The sequence below is a fragment of the Bos indicus x Bos taurus genome, chromosome 11 (genome assembly GCF_003369695.1).
Source record: "Bos indicus x Bos taurus breed Angus x Brahman F1 hybrid chromosome 11, Bos_hybrid_MaternalHap_v2.0, whole genome shotgun sequence".
Classification (NCBI taxonomy): Eukaryota; Metazoa; Chordata; class Mammalia; order Artiodactyla; family Bovidae; genus Bos; species Bos indicus x Bos taurus.
The window spans coordinates 26,018,669-26,037,743 of record NC_040086.1 but is presented as its reverse complement, the minus strand read 5'-3'; the positions used below and the strand labels follow the sequence as shown (position 1 = coordinate 26,037,743).

General features: G+C 50.0%; 2 protein-coding genes across 4 annotated transcripts in view; one reads left to right on the top strand and one right to left on the bottom strand.

The window, feature by feature from the left end:
• Positions 1-347: 347 nt before the first annotated feature.
• Positions 348-18,638, bottom strand: ABCG8 (ATP binding cassette subfamily G member 8). Of its 3 annotated transcripts, none has more exons than XR_003513338.1 (13): positions 18,247-18,638; positions 12,873-12,977; positions 11,844-11,994; positions 7,511-7,749; positions 6,918-7,050; positions 6,557-6,826; positions 4,834-4,996; positions 4,669-4,746; positions 3,618-3,817; positions 3,105-3,201; positions 2,201-2,468; positions 1,022-1,149; positions 348-937 (listed from the first exon to the last, which is right to left on the bottom strand). XR_003513338.1 is itself a non-coding variant. In XM_027555139.1 (13 exons), exons 1-13 carry the CDS (start codon positions 18,529-18,531, stop codon positions 800-802), a joined length of 2,235 nt encoding a protein of 744 aa, XP_027410940.1. In that variant the 5' UTR covers positions 18,532-18,631; the 3' UTR covers positions 348-799. The 3 variants fall into 3 exon arrangements, 2 of the variants coding, with proteins under 2 accessions (XP_027410940.1, XP_027410941.1); XM_027555139.1 differs by having other exon boundaries at positions 3,125-3,201; positions 18,247-18,631; XM_027555140.1 differs by having other exon boundaries at positions 3,125-3,201; positions 12,873-12,974; positions 18,247-18,631.
• ABCG5 (ATP binding cassette subfamily G member 5) overlaps positions 18,545-19,075 on the top strand; it is a 32,181-nt gene continuing 31,650 nt past the window's right edge. Inside the window, exon 1 of the mRNA XM_027555141.1 lies at positions 18,545-18,825. Within this exon, the coding sequence (XP_027410942.1) occupies positions 18,689-18,825 (137 nt within the window). The 5' untranslated portion in view covers positions 18,545-18,688. The remainder of the gene's footprint in view (positions 18,826-19,075) is intronic.

Below are 19,075 nucleotides of genomic sequence, written 5' to 3'. Positions count from 1 at the left end.
CTTCATCTTCTGGAGACCTCCTGGGCTTCCTAGCCTTACAGTGGCCCAGGACTTGCCTTCTGCCCGCTAACTCCTATAGGCCTTTCTGACCTCACGTGACTCCCCCATATATTAGGCCTGTGACCTTACTTAGTAGACAGTCTGTGCCTCTGTTTCTTCATCTATAAAATGGGATACTGCCTACCACAAAGGGTTGTTTTAACAGAGAACTGAATAACGTGATCCACATAAAAAAGTGTTCTGCCCTGAATCTGGCGCAGAGCAATTGCTCAATAAATATTTAATTGTTCAGTTTAGCTTTTGGAGCACAAGACCTCACACAAAAAGAAGAGATGGCATCTCGCTGGTATGTTTTAGGTCATTTCCTGTATTGAGAATGGCTCAGAGTTTGGGGAGCCTGGAAGATGAGGCCAAATACTCCGCTAGCTATTACGTTACTGTTTCCACGTGGCCTAACTCCTCGATTCACACCTAATTTGCTCCCATCTTGTATTAGTTGCCTATACAAATATATACATCAAAAGGAAATAAATTAATGACATTGTAGGTGTCCCCTAGGTATGGTTTCCAGGTTCCCAGTAAACTCAAGCTCCAGCTGGTGATCAGAAATCCCTTTTGACTGTCTTTATTCTACTGCCATCCTGTGGCCAGCCTGTGCCACTGCAGCAGTGTGGACCGGATGTGGCGGAGTTTTGTCTGGGTCCTCCCTGTGCCTGGGAAGGGGCTCCTTGGGAGGAAGGGAGTGCAGCTGAATGGCCTTCTTGAGTCCCCCACCAGCAGGCAGGAGTCTGGGTGTGAATCACCAGTCCTGACTTGATTTCTGTTTGATGAACCTTAAGGACAGATAGTACAGGATCACGAAGCCACAACTGATGCCAATGACAAAGAAGTAGATGGCGTAGAGCGGATAAGAGTTCAGGCCCATGGAATTGAGGATCTGCGGACAGAGACATCAGTGAGCTCATTAAGAACACGCTCAGAGGGCTGCTGTCTACGTACAGTCAAGGCCTGGGCTACTTACCATGTCTCCCGGGATACGGATGGTGATGTTGCCAGCTTCCATGTAATAAGCGTGCCCACTAAACTGGATCTTCATCAGCCCTTCAAAACACCATCGGAGGAAGGACACCTTGGAAATCAACGCAGGCACTGGAGAGAGTGAGAGTCATATTATTCAAAGGGTCTAACCACCTGCCTCCTAGGAAGTGAGTCTGCAGAGATGCCGTGGTGGCTCTGACCCAGGGGCAGCAAGTCCCCTGAGGGAGCTGAGAGCGGGGGAGAGAACAAAAGGGTGAAAGGGCAGAGGGGAAGCTGGAGACATGGACTGCTGGGACAGAGCGGCTGAGTGGCTGCAGGATCACCGTGCACTTGACCTACAGTAACTACTCCAGAGAGTAATTTCACTAGGTGTCCAGCATGTGCTTGACCTATAGTAACTCCACAGAGTAATTTCATCAGGTGTCCAGCACGTGCTTGACCTATAGTAACTCCACAGAGTAATTGATTAGGTCCAGCACGTGCTCAGCTTCACAGAACCTATGGACTCTGGAGTCCCAGCAGCCCCACACCAGAGATTACAGAGATGACTGAGTCTGTACCCTGACCCCATGGAGGCATCCTGGCTCAGGCAGGAGGAGGAAGCAGTGAACCCTGCCCAGCTCATCAGGAAAGGCCCATGGAAGGTGAAGAGCGGTGATCCACAGGCTCAGTTGTGAGGGCGTGGAGTGTACTGGGGGCTTCAGAAGAGTCGGGTGGAGGCAGCCAGGAATGAGCAGCCCCGGGCCCACTGGGACAAAGCAGTGACTGGCTCCGTACCTTAGGGAGCTAGCGCTGCAGGGGTGAGGGTTCAGATGAGGAACCAGGGTCATAGACACCAGCCTATCACAGTTGGCCCAAGATCAGCTGATAGGAGCCAGGGCAGGGGATGACGCAAGAGGACATTTCAGAAAGACATGGGTGGAAGAAGTGATTTGGCTCACTGGTGATGTAGGGAGGGAGAGTCAAAAGTGGCCCCTGGATGTCAGCCGGGCTGTATGAGAAGATGCCATCTGCCCCACCCCACCAAGGAGCCCTTCCTTTGAATCTGCTCCCAACTCTGAGTTGGACTGAAGTAATGAGCTCACAACGCCAGAGGAAAGCAGACTGATCCAGTCACAGAAGGCCTCAAAAAGCTTGAGCAGGTGAGAAGAGCTGACCTCACCTGTCCACAGATTGTCCAAGCTTATCATGAAGCCCCCAGTGAGGTAGAAGGAGTTGTAGAGAGCGTTGCCGAAGAAGGAGGACATGTGAAAGGTGGGGAGCAGGGCAGCGGCGGCCAGGGCCATGACCCGGCAGCAGAAGACCACCAGCCACACCAGCAGGAAGTGCAGCAGGAAGGGCTCGAGGCCTGGGCGCAGGTTGGCCAGCCAGTAGATGGGCATTCCATAGATGATGATGTAGACACAGTGCTCAGGAAACTCCCCCAGGATCTGCAAAGGATGTGAGCCAGCGCCTTTATTTGCTGCTGATCTTTCAGTGTTCAAAGGCAGCAGCCCCCAGTGTCCCCAGCCTTCCCTCCTGATGGTGACTGGGGTTGCCACTGGAGGGTTAGTGGGCACAGGTGTGTGGGACCCACAGCATGAACTCACTGCTGACTTCCCCCTGCAGATGCTGTATGCTCCCTCTGGGGCAGTTCAGAGCTCTGGAGACCTGGTTTCAAATCCCTACTCTGCCTACCCAGACATGGTAGCTGTGTGGCCTGGAGGCAGCCACTTAACTTCTCTGAGCCTCCACTTCTTTGAAATGAGGACCGTCAAACCTTCCAATCTGCTTTCCAGGGACGTGGAAAGACTGGAGAGGTGAAGTATGCTAGTTGTGTTTCCCTCCTCTTCTCTGTTAGGTTTCTGGTGGGCAGAAAATTGTCATTCCTGGTCCATGGTCCTAGCCTTCTGATAAATGTTTGAAAAATTTATCAGAGACTCATCAAGTCTCTGAAACTCTCCTAAGGATTCTGGCATCTGCAACCACAGATGATGCTCAGCCCCACCGCTGAGCAAAATGCTTCCCTGTAACATCTGTATAATGTGGAGAAGATTCTTCTGCCCACTGTTCCATGTGGCACTCACTCTGAAGCCTGACCAGTCACCTTGGCAAAGAAATATGGCCCCGCCGTGTACAGCCCATCTTCTAGTTCATAGTAAAGCAGTGCCCTCTCTGAGTGACCTAAAAAGGGGAGAAAAGGAGAATGAAAAAATGAAATTACAGTGTTGCTGTTTGAGTCTCTCTTTGTACAATTAAAACTAGTTTTATTGCCTCAATGTCATATATTAAAAAAAAGGCAATTTTTGATCCTAATTTAGATGTTTATAATTCTGTGACTTGTGCATTGCTGTCAATATAACTCCTGCTAGGAGAGAAAAGCCTCAGACTCCTAGGTCATTTGTTCTCATTTGCAAATACTGATATTAATATATGAAGTTTAAAAACAACCCTCAGCTTTTATTTAGCACTCATGGTGAAATTGTTCAGCAGACCTGTCTCCTCCAGGAGCTATACGGAACTCAGGCCAGCCCTGATCCAGTTCAGAGCGTGGCTGACACGGCCCTGCATGTGGGTCACAGAGAGCAGGCCACACTCACATTTGGAGATGACATCCAGGATCACGTTGAAAGGGACAAGAGCTCCGATCATGAACAAGAGGGCCGCCGTGTCCGTCAAGGAGAGCTGGATAGCCCCGTGGCCGTAGTAGAGGAACCCGATGATCAGGGACATCAGGCAGGCCTCCGCCCCGTGGATGAGGAGGGTTGGCAGATCTCGGAAGTCGTTGGAAATCTGACGACTTAAAAAACAGAAGAAAGAGGTGCCAAGGGAACACCGGACCCCAGCACTGTGACCTTGGCCATGTCCTGTAATCTCCGTAAGCCTCATTTTTCTCCTCTGTAAAATGGGAAGAGTGGTGCCCTCCTCACAGTTACTGTGTGGGTCAAGTGAGGTGACTGATGAGCGCATCTGTCTCACAGTCGGTACTCAGGAAATGATTGTGACTTTTACCAACACTGTATCCCCTTGCAATTTTGTTTAAAGAAGTCATCCTGAGGAAATAGCCAATCAGAAGTGTAACTATGTATGTACAAGGAGACAAAAGATATAAGACTTCTATCCCTGGGTCAGGAAGATGCCTTAGAGGAGGAAATGGCAACCCACTCTAGTATTCTTGCCTAGAAAATCCCATGGACAGAGAAGCCTGACAGGCTACAGTCCACAGGGTCACAAAGAGTCAGACACAACCAAAGCGACTTAGCATGATATCATTTATATATTAAAATATTTATGTGCATGGAAGCATCCTGGACTCACACCAAACACTCAGATCTGGTTTTCTGTGAGGGCTCACATAGCAGGGAAATTTCCCTTGTCACTTGAGGGTCTCCTGTATCAATTAAATTTTTTACAATGATTCTGGGTGACTTCTACGAGCATCTGGCTAGCAAGGAAATGTTGATTTTGTTTAAAGAATCAAAGGAACAGGAGTTCTCTGTATCACATGGAGGGCTGGTGCTGATTTTTTCAAATGACCCTACCTCTTCAAATTAAATTCCTCCTTCAAATTCACTTTAGCTCGAAAGGGCTTAATTTGATACAACTAAGACTTTTGGGGGCTAAGGGGGTGATGAAATGGCAAATAATTACCGGATCAGTATGGCAAACTGCTGTAGGGGGCCAGGCAGCTTAGTGGGAGCCTGGAATAGGTTGGTGTCAGGAGCCGGGCTGTCAGGAGATAGAGAGTGTCATGGGGGTGTAGGGACGGCCACTTTCTGCAGGGTGCTCTCCCCACCGGGCCACCCATTGCCTTACCTCTGCACACAAGTGCCCACACTCTGCTCCCTTGACTCCGCTGTCCATAGAAAGTCATCAAAGCCACGCACTTTTTCTTTAAACAAGGCCGCAAGGGACCGAGCCGTCTCCCTGGTGGCCACTTCCTGCTCTTTGCTTCGTCTGTCAATGCTGGTCAAGTCCACTGTAAGCATCGGGAGCGGGGCCATGGGTGACCTGGGTCCCACAGGTGCTCATAGCCCCGATGCTGTCAGAGGGGACCCTGGGACACGCTCCCCACCCTCTGAGAATGGACCACAAAGTGATCAGAACAGAGGCAGAGAGATGCCCAGGGGGACTCACTCTTCACCTCTCTGCCTCTTTCCTTTCCCCATTTTCATGACACATCTCAAGGCAGGAAAACATCTCAGAGAGGCCTTGTAAATCATGAAGGGTCCCCTCACTGTGTAGGGCCATAACTTCAAGTGTCAGATTCTCTGGGCACTGCCAGGCCATGCCCTCGGATTTGTGAGGCATGAATAATATAAAATTGTATCTGTGAGGCATAATAATATAAAATTAAGAAAAAGATTTGTTTTTCCTGATGTGGGCACCTGATTTCTGGCAACTTCTCTCTAGGGTTACAGTATGTTGCTTTCAGTGGCCAGGCTGGCAGATGCCCTCTGCCCCCTTATCTGGGGATGACCGACCAGAGGATGACACACTGGCAGGAAGCCAAGCTGATATCTGAGCACAGGGAGATGGATGACCTCCCGGGGAGTTCACAGTGTGAGTGAGTGCAGAGGGTGAGAGCTGATGGGCCAGAAAGAGTGGCCTCTTAGAGGGTTGGAGGGTGGATACTGGGAGAAGGGTGTTCCCTCCTGGGCACGGGAGGTGAGAGGCCCATTTCTGCACCTGACTGCAAGAACTCCAGTCTTCTCATTTGTAAGGACGAAGATGACCATGGTCTGGCAGGGCCGCAAGGGTCAAAGGGACACCCTCTGCAGTGTCTGCCCTCAAGGAACTGGTCCTTACCCACATGTGTATTGGGAAGGCCCTTGCTATACTAGGCCATCCTGGGAGGAAGGCTGGGCTCCAGGTGATCTATGTTTGGGACAAACCACAGCTGCTGCTCTCCTGGCCCTGGTACAGCCATGCAGCCTGTCCAGCAGCTATGGCACTGCTCAGCACTCAGGACCCAGGGCCTGCTTTCAAGGTGGGCACCTGGAAAGGCATCTGTCCCCGCAAGAATTGAGGGCCATGTGCTGAGGTCTCAGGACCCCAAGCAGGAAGGCATCTCTGGTGCTGACAGCAATTTTCATATCTAGAGACTCACAGGTCAAGACCCCCCAAAAGGCACTGAACTGGTCTGTGCTTTGGGTCTCCCATCCACAGCCTCTGGGTTCCCTGCCTTTGTGGGGGAACCAGGGCACAGCTTTAAGATTTCCTAGTGGCTTCCAACTCCAAATTTCCTGTTCTCCCTACAGAACCTGAATAAAGACCATAATTCCAGAAACTGATCCAAACTCTCTTGGATTATATGTCCTCTGGTTTGGAGTTCTCAGGAGGTTCTTAATAGACATGTGCACAAGGGTGTGCCATTCGTAGCATTTGATGCTGGGTAAACTGAAGCCTGTAATACATCTCATTTCCTCCCCTGCCTCCATCCTTGGTCCTATTCCCCTGAAGCCCCTGAGAGTTTCTCTCCTGGCAGGGTTGGGGTCGAGGAGAGCCCTGTTCCATGCCTCTGGCCTGGCTGACTCACCATAGTAGTCAGCAGGGTTGCTGTACCGCGGACAAGGGTGGCCGACTGCGGTGAAATACTGAACCATGTGCTGGGCTGCCCCCAGGTAGATGGTGGTGCCAGACGTCATCAGGAGGACCAAATCAAACAGCCCGAAGATATCGGAGCGCGGCTGGTGGATGGAGAGGAGCACCAGCCTGTTGCCTTTGGCCAGCCTAGACAGTGTTTTCACCAGGTTGTGGGCCGTGAAGCTGTCGAGCCCAGACGTGGGTTCATCCAGGATAAGGATTCCTTCCCAACACAGAGAAGCCTGGTTTAATGGGCAGGACTCCAGTTGGACCAGATTAAGCCAGGCGGCTCACGCGGGCCCCTCCTGCCTCACCTGGGTTCCACAGCAGCTGCACTCCGATGCTGACTCTGCGCCGCTCGCCCCCCGACACGCCCCGCACGTAGATGTTGCCCACGCGCGTGTTGGCGCATTGCCGCAGCCGCAGCTCCGCGATCACGTCGTCCACCTGGGTGAGAGGGAGGGCGGTCCCGGGGCTTTAGAGAGGCTGCGCGGGCCTGCTCCGGGCCAGGCAGATTGGGCTCTAAAGTAAAGACCCCTGAGTTTAAGGCTCTGGCCTACATTTCCCTGATGCAGTGTTTGTTCCCGGATTCTTTCCACGCATCGGGAGCAGCTCCCACTGCTGAGCAAGGCACCACTTGCTGGGACTGTGGCCATGTCCCGGCTCCCCGCCAGCACGGAGAACCGGAAAACAAGTAAGCAAATATTTATCCCACATTTGGGGCTAAGATGGGACAACGGGGCAAGGAAGGCAGGGCTGAGCATTTGGTGGATTTTTTCTGATGGACAGATGGTGAGCCGGCTTGCTCACAGTTGGCCTGGAATGGCTGGACCCTGAGGCAGGGAGGGAAGGAAGCGCAGGGGAAGGATGTCATAGCTTCTTGGGGTCACTGGGATTAATTAGTTACCCTTTTGTCGCGCTGGGCCTGGGAGAAGTTTCTGGGCAGACGCAGTTGGGCAACAAAAGCCAGGGTCTCCCGGACGGTGAGGTTGGGGAGCAGCTGGTCATGCTGGCGAACATGGGCCACACACTTCCTCACCAGCTGCGCTGTGCTGGGCTGCCCATTGATCCAGATTTGGCCTGACTTAATCTTGCCGCCAGGGCCTCGCCCAGTGATCACATCCAGCAAAGAGGCTCGCCCACAACCTGAGAAACCACCAGAAATATCCCTGAGGGGCTTCCCTGGTGGTCCAGTGGTTAAGAATCTGCCTTCCCATGCAAGGGACCCAGGTTCAATCCCTGGTCTGGGAACTAAATCCTGATCCAGAACTAGGAACATTCCCCACTCTTGCCACCCTCACAACCTCCCCTGACCCTAACCCAGCCAAACAGATAAATATTAAAGAGAAAATATATTCCCAAGAACGGACTTCTGCAGGGACCAGGTTGGAAGCTTCTGCTGCCCACGCACCCTCCAGCCACCATGTTCTGCTCTGTCCTTCCCTAGGGTGGCACAGCCCTCTAACCTGCATGGAGCAGCCAACTTGAACATCCTTAGGAATCTGGGGTGTTCAGGTCAGGCCAGCCTGTGGCTACGTGATAGAAGGCTGGAGTCCTGGTTGTCACAGGACTGCCTGTGCTGAGAGTGTATGTCCCCTCCCCCAAGCAGGGCTGGTGTTAATTGTACTAGGAAGCTTAACTATTTTTGCCTGGCAAACCTGCCAGCAACATTTCATCATTCCCCATCATTTGGCTCAGAAGCTGGCATTGTGGGAAAGACTAGTTTTGGAGAATTAATAAGGTATCTTTTAAAAATGCAAAACTGAAACCTGTTTTCAGAAAGGGAGAAAAAAAGAGAGAAGTAATAGATGTGGAAATGATTTTTAAACTATAGCACAGTAGTTCTGAATTTCTCTATACTTTTATTTTTATCAGTATTACTTTTCACTTTCTCTTTAAAAAAATAGATCTATTACATACAAATTAATGCCATCCACTTCTGAATGACATAGAAATTGCTATCAATTTGGGGAAGTGTCCGATTGGATCAGGTTCCATGAGATTCTGTGAGAGACTCTTTGATGGCCATTTAATAGGGCTTAGGGTCTAGGAAGGCGTTCTTAAACAAAGCTGCCAAGAACAGCTCAGTCCAATTCCCCTAGGCAGGGTTTTGGTTTCTTTATTGTAAATTCCTTTTGGAGTGAAAAATTTCCAAGTAGTTTTTAAACAGAGAAAGCGCCAATGCACAGATGTAACGACTCTTCCTTGCCACATTCCCAGGCCTTTTGCAAGCAGCCCCCTGCCCACAGCCCCATGTCCCCTTTAATTTGTGCATAAAAGCAAAAATCGAGTAGCCTCTTCAGTCATCCTTCTGCTTACGGACCAGAGGTTTTCAGCGTAGAAAGGGACCTGTCCACTGCCTCCTGGGTGCACCTCATTCAAGAGAACTTAGGAGGCACAAAATAGCCGGGGGGAAGCCAGAGGGAGGGTTCTGGCCTTACTCCTGGCTCAGCCTGGATACCACTGGATCCAGGCTCTGGAAGCACAGGGGACTTTCCCAACACAGGGACCTTAGGATTCCCAATCAGGGGGCAGAAAGAGCACGTTTCCTGAACAAAACTGTGAGAGGTGTGGGTGGTCTTTCCAGCGGAGGTTGTCAGGGTATGTTTGGGGAGATCCTCCGTGAATCAGGAGAAAACACCCACAGGCATTCAAGACTCTGCCACCTCAGTAAATTCATTCATTGGAAAAGCACCACTGCTGATTCTATAGAAGCTTAAATGCCTGGGGCTGTTTGAATTAATTTTATTTTACTATTATAATTTTGGTGAGCAGAGTATGCTTCCCTCCTGGATCAGACGGTAAAGAATCTGCCTGCAATACAGGAGACGTGGGTTCGATTCCTGGGTCGGGAAGATCCCCTGGAGAAGGGAATGGCAATCCACTCCAGTATTCTTGCCTGGAGAATCGCATGGCAGAATATAAGTCACAGGTGGTATAATTGATAACCTTTCTAAAAAATCATTTAAATAATTTCAGCCAAGTAAACCTGTAGCTAAACAACACTAGCCTAGAATCGAAAATCACACACTCAGTGTGTGATTCCTGCTTGGCCTCTCCTGACTTACCTTTCTTCAACCACAAATCAGGGATTCTAGCTGTGGTGGTCAGGATTAACTGTGATGACTCTTAGCTTGAAGTGCCTAGTTAAGCCCTTGTGTTCCCTAGATCCCCAGTTCATGAAGAAAAAGCAGGTGTAACCAGAAAAGCTACCAGGTGTTAACAAACAAAACTGGCCCATGAAGTTTCCACATTTTTCTTGTTAGATCAGAATTGCAGGGCCAGGACCAGCAGTTGGCAGGACTTGACCTGTGGGTGTTGTTTCGGTGACAAAGTTCATTGGCACATATCCTCTCATTTGATCTCTGGTTAGACAGTAAACAGAATTTCCCCAGCAGAAGACTAAAAGTTTGGAGCAGATGGTCAAAAAGTTGAGTAATCTCTACTTCTGGAAATGATTAATTGGAAGGTATAAAGTGCTCCCTCTGACACTGTGTAAGGGAGAAATGCCTTTGATCTGTGTTTAAAAAATAAACAACAAACCCCAAGTGGAGTCAACTTGTGCTAAGCCCCATGTCCCCAGACTGAGATGTAATACCTAATTTAATTATAGTTTCAATCTCTCCTGGGAATAGAATCTTAAACTAGCCCATCTGAAATTGCCTAGTCAGCACTGATAGACCCCTGCTGCTGCTGCTAAGTCGCTTCAGTCGTGTCCGACTCTGTGTGACCCCTTAGACAGAAGCCCACCGGGCTTCCCCGTCCCTGGGATTCTCCAGGCAAGAACATTGGAGTGGGTTGCCATTTCCTTCTCCAATGCGTGAAAGTGAAAAGTGAAAGTGAAGTCGCTCAGTCGTGTCCAACTCTTAGCGACCCCATGGACTGCAGCCTACCAGGCTCCTCCGTCCATAGGATTTTCCAGGCAAGAATACTGGAGTGGGGTGCCATTGCCTTCTCTGGATAGACCCCTACTGTCCCCCAGAGAAAGGTGACCTTGCCTAAAACAATCAGCCCTTTGCTAGAATAACTTCCTCGTCCTACTTCGTTCTGCCTGTAAAAGTCTTTCAATTTGTACAGCTCTCCAGAGCTTTTGGCTTCCCAGGTGGCACTAGTGGTAAAGAACCCCCCTGCCAGTGCAGGAGACATGAGAGACGAGGGTTTGATCCCTGGGTTGGGAAGATCCCCTGGAGGAGGGCATGGCAACCCACTCCAGTATTCTTGCCTGGAGAACCCAATGGACAGAGGAGCCTGGTGGGCTGTGGTTCATAGGGTTGCAAAAAGAGTCAGACATGACTGAAACAACTTAGCACGCACACCAAAGCTATTGGGCTGGAGCCAACATCTTATGGAAAAATCCAAATAAACTTTCCGGTCCACACAATACTTTCTGCCAGATGGGATGCTGCCCAATTCATGAACTGTTGAATAAAACCAATAAGATCTTTACAATTTAATCTGCTGATTTTTTTTTAAACATCTGAGAACCAGAAGACCAGAGTTCTAGTTCTTATTCTGCATTAAATATATGTCCTTAGGTAAATCATTCCTCTTTTCTAAACTTTGGTCTCACCTGTTAAATGAAGGGGGAATGATGCCGGGGCAGGAAGACCTCCTCTAAAGATGTTTTCACGGTGGTCAGGAGAAGGAAAGGTAGAATGCTGTGCGGGGAACAGAACTCTGTTCTCCAGGCCCCCTTCCAGCTCGTTCTACACTCTAAGTCTGGCCTGTGGAAGTGACTTTTTTTTCATTTTTTTTTTCATGGAAGTGACTTTTTGAAGCACTTGAGAAATCTGAATTTTTGCCAATGGTTGAAGGTTGAACTAAGACTCGGGGTATCCAAGACATGAGTTGTGGCAGGGGCTGTGCCTACCCACTGTCTGACTGAAATAGGAATCTGATGGCGGGGGAGGACAATGAATGAGTGTTCCTTGTGGTGGAGGAGTGCCCTGGAAAGAGCATTCAATTCCAAAGCTGCCTGATGCCTTCATCCTATATTAATGAAGGATCAGAGCTCTGGCTGCAGCTGCAAGAAGCCTGTTTGTGATTCATGAAAGCTAGTAAATAGAGGAGCTGAGATTTGAACCCAGCTCTGTCAGACCTGGAACTTGTGCTCTCACAACTCTGCTGTATTGTTCTGTTGCTCAGCAAAGTTCTGTGAGGAGCGTCCATTTGTTGGAGGGACTGCCTTGTATCCCAGGAGAGAGAGAACCCATTGCCCCGCTATTTGCCCCTAGTGGTACCTGAGCTCCCTATGACGGCCAGCATCTGTCCACTCCTCATTTTGAAGCTCAGGTTCTGAATGCCCTGCTCACAGGAGTCCTTGTGAGATGTCCAGGGCATCTTGAAGTGAGCCAGCTGCTTAAACCAAGGTACCTGGGAGGCCATATCCATCTGTGGGGAGACATAGAAAGGTTCCTCAGAAAGCTTCACCTTCTGTTCAGCTCCCTCCAAGAGAAATCCTCCTCCCAAAACACAACAGGCCTGAGGGGGGTCCCCCACCCAGGCTCTGTCAGATATGGAGGCGGGCTCCACCATGCTGAGAACCTGAAGCTGCCATTTCCAAGTCTGAAGAGAACAGGTGGGAAGCATTTGTAATAGCAGAACAGAAATAAAAACACGACGTGGGGCAAAATGATGTTTTCACTCAACAGTGATTTACTAATAATTTATCAAGTGTTTACTGTGTGCAAGGCATTGTGTTCGTCTGTTTATTATGTCCCTCATCTCATTCAGTCCTCACTGCAGACCTATAACGTGTACTGTTATTAGATTGGCTGAAATTTTCATTTGGGCTTTTCCATAACATCTTATACAAGTCTGTAGATTGGGTAATAGTATTATACGGTGGTTAATGTCTCAGTTTTGATCACTGTGCTACGGGAAAGCAAGATGTTAACATTAGGGGAAGGTGGACAAAGGGTATATAAGAACTCTGCACTATTTTTGCAGCTTTTTCAGAAGTCTAAAATTATTTCAAAATATAAAGTTTAAAAATAAGTTTAGAGATTTTTTTTCACACAGAATCACATGGTTGGCTTTATGTTTTAACAAAGGTCTCATTCTCTTTTTCATGGCCGTCAACCTCAGCTCCAACATGTGTAGTTGAGGGAAATCTCCATAGTGTTTGCACCCAACACATGAGGCCTCAGTGTAGCCTGAACTCTGTCCTTGGGGCAGAGGGTCCCCAGCTGGGACTCACCCTTCCCTTCTGCTTGGGGAATTGTTTGGCCCTCTCTGCTCCTCCCACCTGTCCTCAGCTGTGACTCTACCTGGTAGCTGAGATCTCGGACTTCCAAGGTGTTGGGCTGGCCACTGTATGTGAAGTACAGGCTGTTGTCACTTTCAGAGGAGAACACGCTGTCCTGGAGGCCCTGCTGGGAGACATGACAGCTGAGGAGCTTCTTTAGAAGGAGGACTTGGGAGGGAGGTGATCTGGAGAGGTGAGAGCAGGAGCTAGTGCGGATGGGATCCCAAGTGGGCAAAAGATGGATTTAGGCAGGAGGAGCCCAAGGGCTCTGAGAAAACGGGAGCACCCATGAGGGCAGGGCTTCTCTTCCCTGCAGAGAAAACTATGGGGCTTCCCTCCAGCTCCTGACCCAGAGAAGCTCAGCCACAGGCTGCTGGAACCTGATCCAAGTAACCTGTCATGAACAAGACCCAGACCCTGGACTGGAGAGAGCTTTGTGAGCCTCTGTGTTCGGAAAAGGCCGTTTAACTTTCCCTTTCCTGAATCTGGCTTAGTGTCTCATCCCAAACAGACTTTCTGTACCTAGCATGTGAGAGGAAAACAGCTGTCAACAAGCTAGTGCTCAATACTTGTGAAGACATTGCTCTTAGAAAAGTTGCATCTTGATAAGGATTTTGCACAACAAAGCTCTTCAAAATGCTGTTGGGAGATTTTGGAGTAAGTCCCTGTCATCACTGTTACCATCATCCTCTTCATTGTCGTCATCTTGCCGATGATGTTATTTTATGTAAGTCGCAAGTCATGTTGTGTTCACATAAACATGGCTGCTTTACCTGTGCTGTGCTTAGTCGCTCCGTCGTATCCGACTCTTTGTGACCCCACACACTGTAGCCCGCCAGGCTCCTCTGTCCATGGGGTTCTCCAGGCAAAAATACTGGAGTGGGTTGCCATGCCCTCCTCCAGGGGATCTTCCCAACCCAGGGATCGAACCCAGGTCTACTGCATTGCAGGTGGATTCTTTACTGTGTGAGCCACCAAGGAAGCCCATGAATACTGGAGTGGGTAGCCTATCTCTTTTCCAGGGGATCTTCCTGACTAGAAATTGAACCAGGGCCTCCTGCATCGCAGGCGGATTCTTTACCAACTGAGCTACCAGGGAAGCCCGCTTTATTTGAATATACATCAAGTAAATCAGTGTTTCATGGTATCAGCTGATAACATGAATGGTACTCACTATCTGCAGATCTGAATTCCTTCTGTTTTATCAGTTCAATCATTTAAATAGCTGAGGCCCAAACAAGGAAAAACTTGCCTTAAAAATTTTTCGCTTTTTAAAAATGCATTCAATTTCTGTTTCCTCGAGGTAGTGCAGGGAAAGTATGCATTCATTAACCAGTTCCTGTTGATTCCGATCTTCTCCCCTCAGGGCTGCTATTCCCCCACTGATACATTCCTTCCATCAGTCAATCAAGCATCCAGCAAACACGAGGAGGCCCATAACATGCTTTAGGCTTGGAATTTGGGGTGTGACTGTGCAAAAGACAGTCTTTGGGAAGCTTAGAGTTTAGCGGACGAGACACTGAGGGTGGAGCAACACAGGCCAGATACAGAGGCATGATGTCCTTGACATGCCTGATCAAGGTGTATTTTCACTGCACACACAGTGTCCACGTGTACCTTACGTGAACACAACATAGCTTGGGACTTAACGTGAAAATGATACCCAACAGTCTTTTAAGCACCCCTGCAATGGTGGAGGTAAGGGGCCCTTAAAAGTGACATTGAGCCCAGTGGAGGTGAGGGAAATATATATGGTGATGGTGAGTTGCAAGCCCACTGTGAGTGGCCCCCAGAGTTCTGGGAGAGTGTGGAAACAGCCAACCAGATCTACTTACCTTGTTTAATGTTTGAACCAGTGTAGTCAAGGTCGCATATTATACAGAAAAACATTGGAAGATAAACAGCTAAGTCAGCAGAGGGATTGTCTTTGGGGTATAGGAAGGAATACAGCAGGGAGAGGTCTCTGAGGTGGGGAGAGAAGGTCCTGGGCAGGTTAGGGGCGGGGGGATGACTTTCAAAGCTATTGGTAAGTTTATGATGGGTATGGGAGTTCACTGTTCTTTAAACTGCTTTGTCTGAAATATTTCAAAATATGTTTTAAAGCAGAGAGAGGGTGTCCATTAGGGGAAGTCCAGAGTACTCCCAGCTGGAGGAGCTGGAGGTGAGGAGGTGAGGGGGTTGTGCCCTCGGAGATGGAGAATGCAACTCCTGGGGAGGTCAAGGGCAGCTCTGCGTTCTGGCAGGTCAGCCCTGACTCTCCTTCCCCACCTCCGCCACTAGCATTCTCACCGCCTAGTTTTCCCATTTTATTTGGTTAAACCATCTGAAAGTTGATCCATTATTGAGAGACTCACTTGGGCTAACATGCATTCTGCTTTTTTTTTCTTTTACAGATTTTTTTAATGTGGAGCATTTTAAAAAGTCTTTATTGGACAATATTGCTTCTGTTTCATGTTTCGGATTTTTTTTTGGCCTCAAGGCACGTGGGATCTTAGCTCTCTGACCAGGGATCAAACCTGCACCCCTGAATTTGGAGTGCAGAGTCTTAGCTACTGGACCGCCAGGGAAGTCCCTACTTGCTTGTTTTTAAAAGGTAAATGTCTGCAGGAGGGATGTTAGTTGGTATAAGGAATGAGTTAGCTCTGCAACGAACACCTGGGCCAGAAGCTCACCAGGTTAGATTTTGGAAGTGGAAGAGTTGCTGAGAAAGGGTTGGACATTTTGGAGTCTGGAGCACGTTGTGCTGGTGACCTTAAACCTAGGGGTTCCACTCTCCAGGCTGGAGCTTGGAGAAGGTGAAGGGTGATGGGGCCCTGGGGAAAGAGGCATCAGGATGAGAAGACGAAAGAAAGGAGAGAGGCGTGTGCTACCTGCTCCTGGGTTCCTCCAACCCCTCTTCATCCTGGGCACAGTAGGCAGGCACAGACCAGCCCGGGGCCCCAGCCACCACAGGCAGCTCAACGCTCAGAAGAGAACTCGTGGCTGGGCGGGGGCTGCCTCTGTTCCATTTTGAAATATTTTCCTTGGCTCCTAGGAAGGATTTGTTAGACTCTTCCTGAGGTTTTGACAAACCCTCTGTATTTTTCAAATGCTTAAATATCTATTCGGCTGACACCTTAATCAGTATGACTGTCAGATCATCACTTGAATTTCTGACAGGTGACATGGAAAAAGCAAAAGCAGGTTTATTTGTAGGTAACCAGCTCAGCTCCTGCTGGGCTACATTGTAATTTCTCCTTGTATTAACTTCTGATCAAATTCCTGAGTCAGAAGCACAGAGTAGAAGGAAACTCAGGGAGCGCAGAGCCCAAGTTCCTTGTTCTCAGATGCAGAGGCTGTGCCCTGGGAAAGCAGTGATGTGCTGAAGACTCTGCACTGAGGCCTGGGCCCCTCTTGTCCTCCTCTGGCCAGGCTTTGGCCCATGGACTGAGAAGTCTGTGGGCTGAGGGCACTTGCCACTCTGGGTACTCACTACCCCAAATTCCCAGATGGCCTCAGGCCCTCTCCCAGGGCTGTGTGAACCTTGTCCTCGGCCCATCCCTTGGGGCACCCCAGGTCAGAGGGGCATTTGTCTGTGGAGGGGTGGATGTGATGGGTGGGAAGGGTGGGGTGGCCGTGCATGGGTGTGTGAGATCATGTGTGGTGCTGAGCATGGGCAGAGAAGGGAGACAGGCTGTGGCTTGTGTTGGAAGCCGCAAGTCCTAGAATTTCTGGGTTTACATCTGGTCTTCCATGTTGTGAAGAAGGTATGTCAACTTAGGAGGATAGAAACTATTTTATTTAATAGCTTTTAACTTGACTGATAATTTTTAAGTATCTAGGCACAGGATACAGTTTCACTGGAAAAGACCCAAAAGATTGAGGGCAGGAGGAGAAGAGGGCGATAGAGTATGAGATAGTTGGATGGAATCACCGACTCAATGGACATGAGTTTGAGGAAGCTCCAGGAGATGGTGAAGGACAGGGAAGCCTGGCGTGCTGCAGTCCATGGGGTTGCAAAGAGTTGGCCACAACTGAGAGACTGAACAACAACAAAGACACATAGCCCTCGGCCTCTTGTTCTGGGCACCATAAACGTTAGACTGTCACTCGGCACCTTGAGGAACAGGAGTGAAGGAAAGGAAGTTGGAAATGGCAGGGCCCGCACCCCTTCCTGGATGTCATATTCGGGCAGTTCTTTGCATCCCAAGCTGTGGTGTCTGAATTATCAGACCTTCTAGAAAGTGTCATTTTCAAAATCATTGGAGATTTTGTCTCCTATTCAGGCTGTACACACTGCAGTCACGGAGGAATCCTTTCCTGGCAGACATTGGCTCCCTGGGGTATTCCCAGAGCACAGGGGTTACCTGCTGTGGCTGAGAGCTGACTGCGAGGGTGGGTTCCTGGGGCCTGGCTGCAGTCAGGTGCTAGCAGCTCAAGGCCAGTCTGGGTGGCCTGAGGCCCTTCCTGTGGTGTGGAGTCCTCAGTCCTTCAGTCCTTCTGTCTCCACCCCTCACCCCTTCGCAGGCAATCGAAGACTGATCAAACAGCGGGGTCGGCTGGGGCTGGAAGGTGGGGACCTGCTTCCTCTCTGTGTTCTGATTTCACCTCTTGCTTCAAACCCTGCCCACATCCTGATTTCAGTCAAAGGCCATTTTTTTTTTTTTAAGGCAAACATTTCTCATGTTAAATGAGGACAGAAACCCTGGACAGAAACCTATTGGTCCCCTGCGGTCCTCTGTTCTTCCAGCTCTCTCCAGGGTCTTACGACTGCCTGCTGTAGCTGTATCTGGGGCATACGATCTGATGTTCTCACAAGGTTCTCTGCCACCCTGTCTCATCAGTTTGTTGTCACTGGGTCTCTGAACTTGATAGCCTCGGGGACAGAGGAGACACTGCAGTGTCCCCAGGCCATGTGAGCACATTTCTTTGTTGGAAAAAGTGAAAGTGTCAGTCACTTAGTCGTATTCGACTTTTTGTAACCCCATGTAGCCCACCAGGCTCCTCTGTCCGTGGAATTCTCCAGGCAGGAATACTGGAGTGGGTTGCGATTTCCTTCTCCAGGGGATCTTCCCAATCCAGGGATTGAACCCAGCTTTCCCACATTGCAGGCAGACTCTTTACTGACTGAGCCACCAGGGAAGCCCTTCTGTGATGGAGCTGCATTTAGAAAAGAGCCAGATCGGCCCAAGTCACAAACAAGACATCATTTCCCTGCAGGAGCCACCTTCAGGCAGGATGTGACCTCAGAGGCCCCCACCAGCCCCTGACCCCGCTTCCCTCAGCCCTTTGGTGCCCAGGAAGCAGAGTCCTGCTGTTTGTGGACCTGGCGGTTAGGACCGAAAGTTCCTTAGGAGGAGAGAAGAGTCTGATTCACCCCCTACCCACCAGGATGCTTGTGACCCACCATCACTCACCAAGTCATCCTGCGGAGCAGTGCTTCTCTCTAGCCCTGTCTTCTTTGGGGCCTCCTCTGCCATGGGGCCCTGCAGTGTCTGCGCTTTGACTCTGCAGTTTCCTTTGGGCTTAGCTGCTGCCGACCAGGGCCAATGTTGTCTGCTTCCCAGAGCCGGGCAACCTCTGGTCTGGCTCCCAGCATTCCTCTCTGGCAAGCCCTCCCACAAACACGGGCTGTGTGCTCTGCCCGCTGCTGAGATAACACACAGACACACACTGGCTAAAGGTACATCAGATAATGGCATCCACGACCAAGCCCAGGCCCGCCGCTGGGAAGTCCTGAGGAGGGGCTCCAGGGCCAGGTGAGAAGCAGGCAGGACAGTCTGCCACTAGCTCTTTGGCGGAGGCCACTCCAGGGAGGGTCAGGCCAGAAAATCCACCAGTCTCTGCTGCTTGTTGGCCATGGGCGAACTCCCCTTTTTGACTCTTGGGGAGTCCTCAGAACTCCAAGTAAACAGAAGCTCTCAGTGCTCCCTAGAGGAGGTTCCTGCAAAGCCTCGACACAGCCTGGGCATTTTCCATGCCTCGTACAGTGTCAGGTAAGGAGGTGCCTCTTTCATCTGCCAGGAGCTTTGAGCTGTGGTCAGGGGCAGCTGTGGCCTGAGGGGAATGGGCCTCTGCCCTCTGCTGGCTTTCCTCACCTAATGGGAGGCATGCACGGAGGCTCAGGCTTTGTCTTTAGTGGGTGGAGGTGGAGAGAGTAGAGGGGAAGGGCTGCCAGAGGGAACTTAGGAGCCAGTGTGAATGGCCCCTCCTCTTCCAGTCCCACAGCGGGACTGGAAGCTAAGA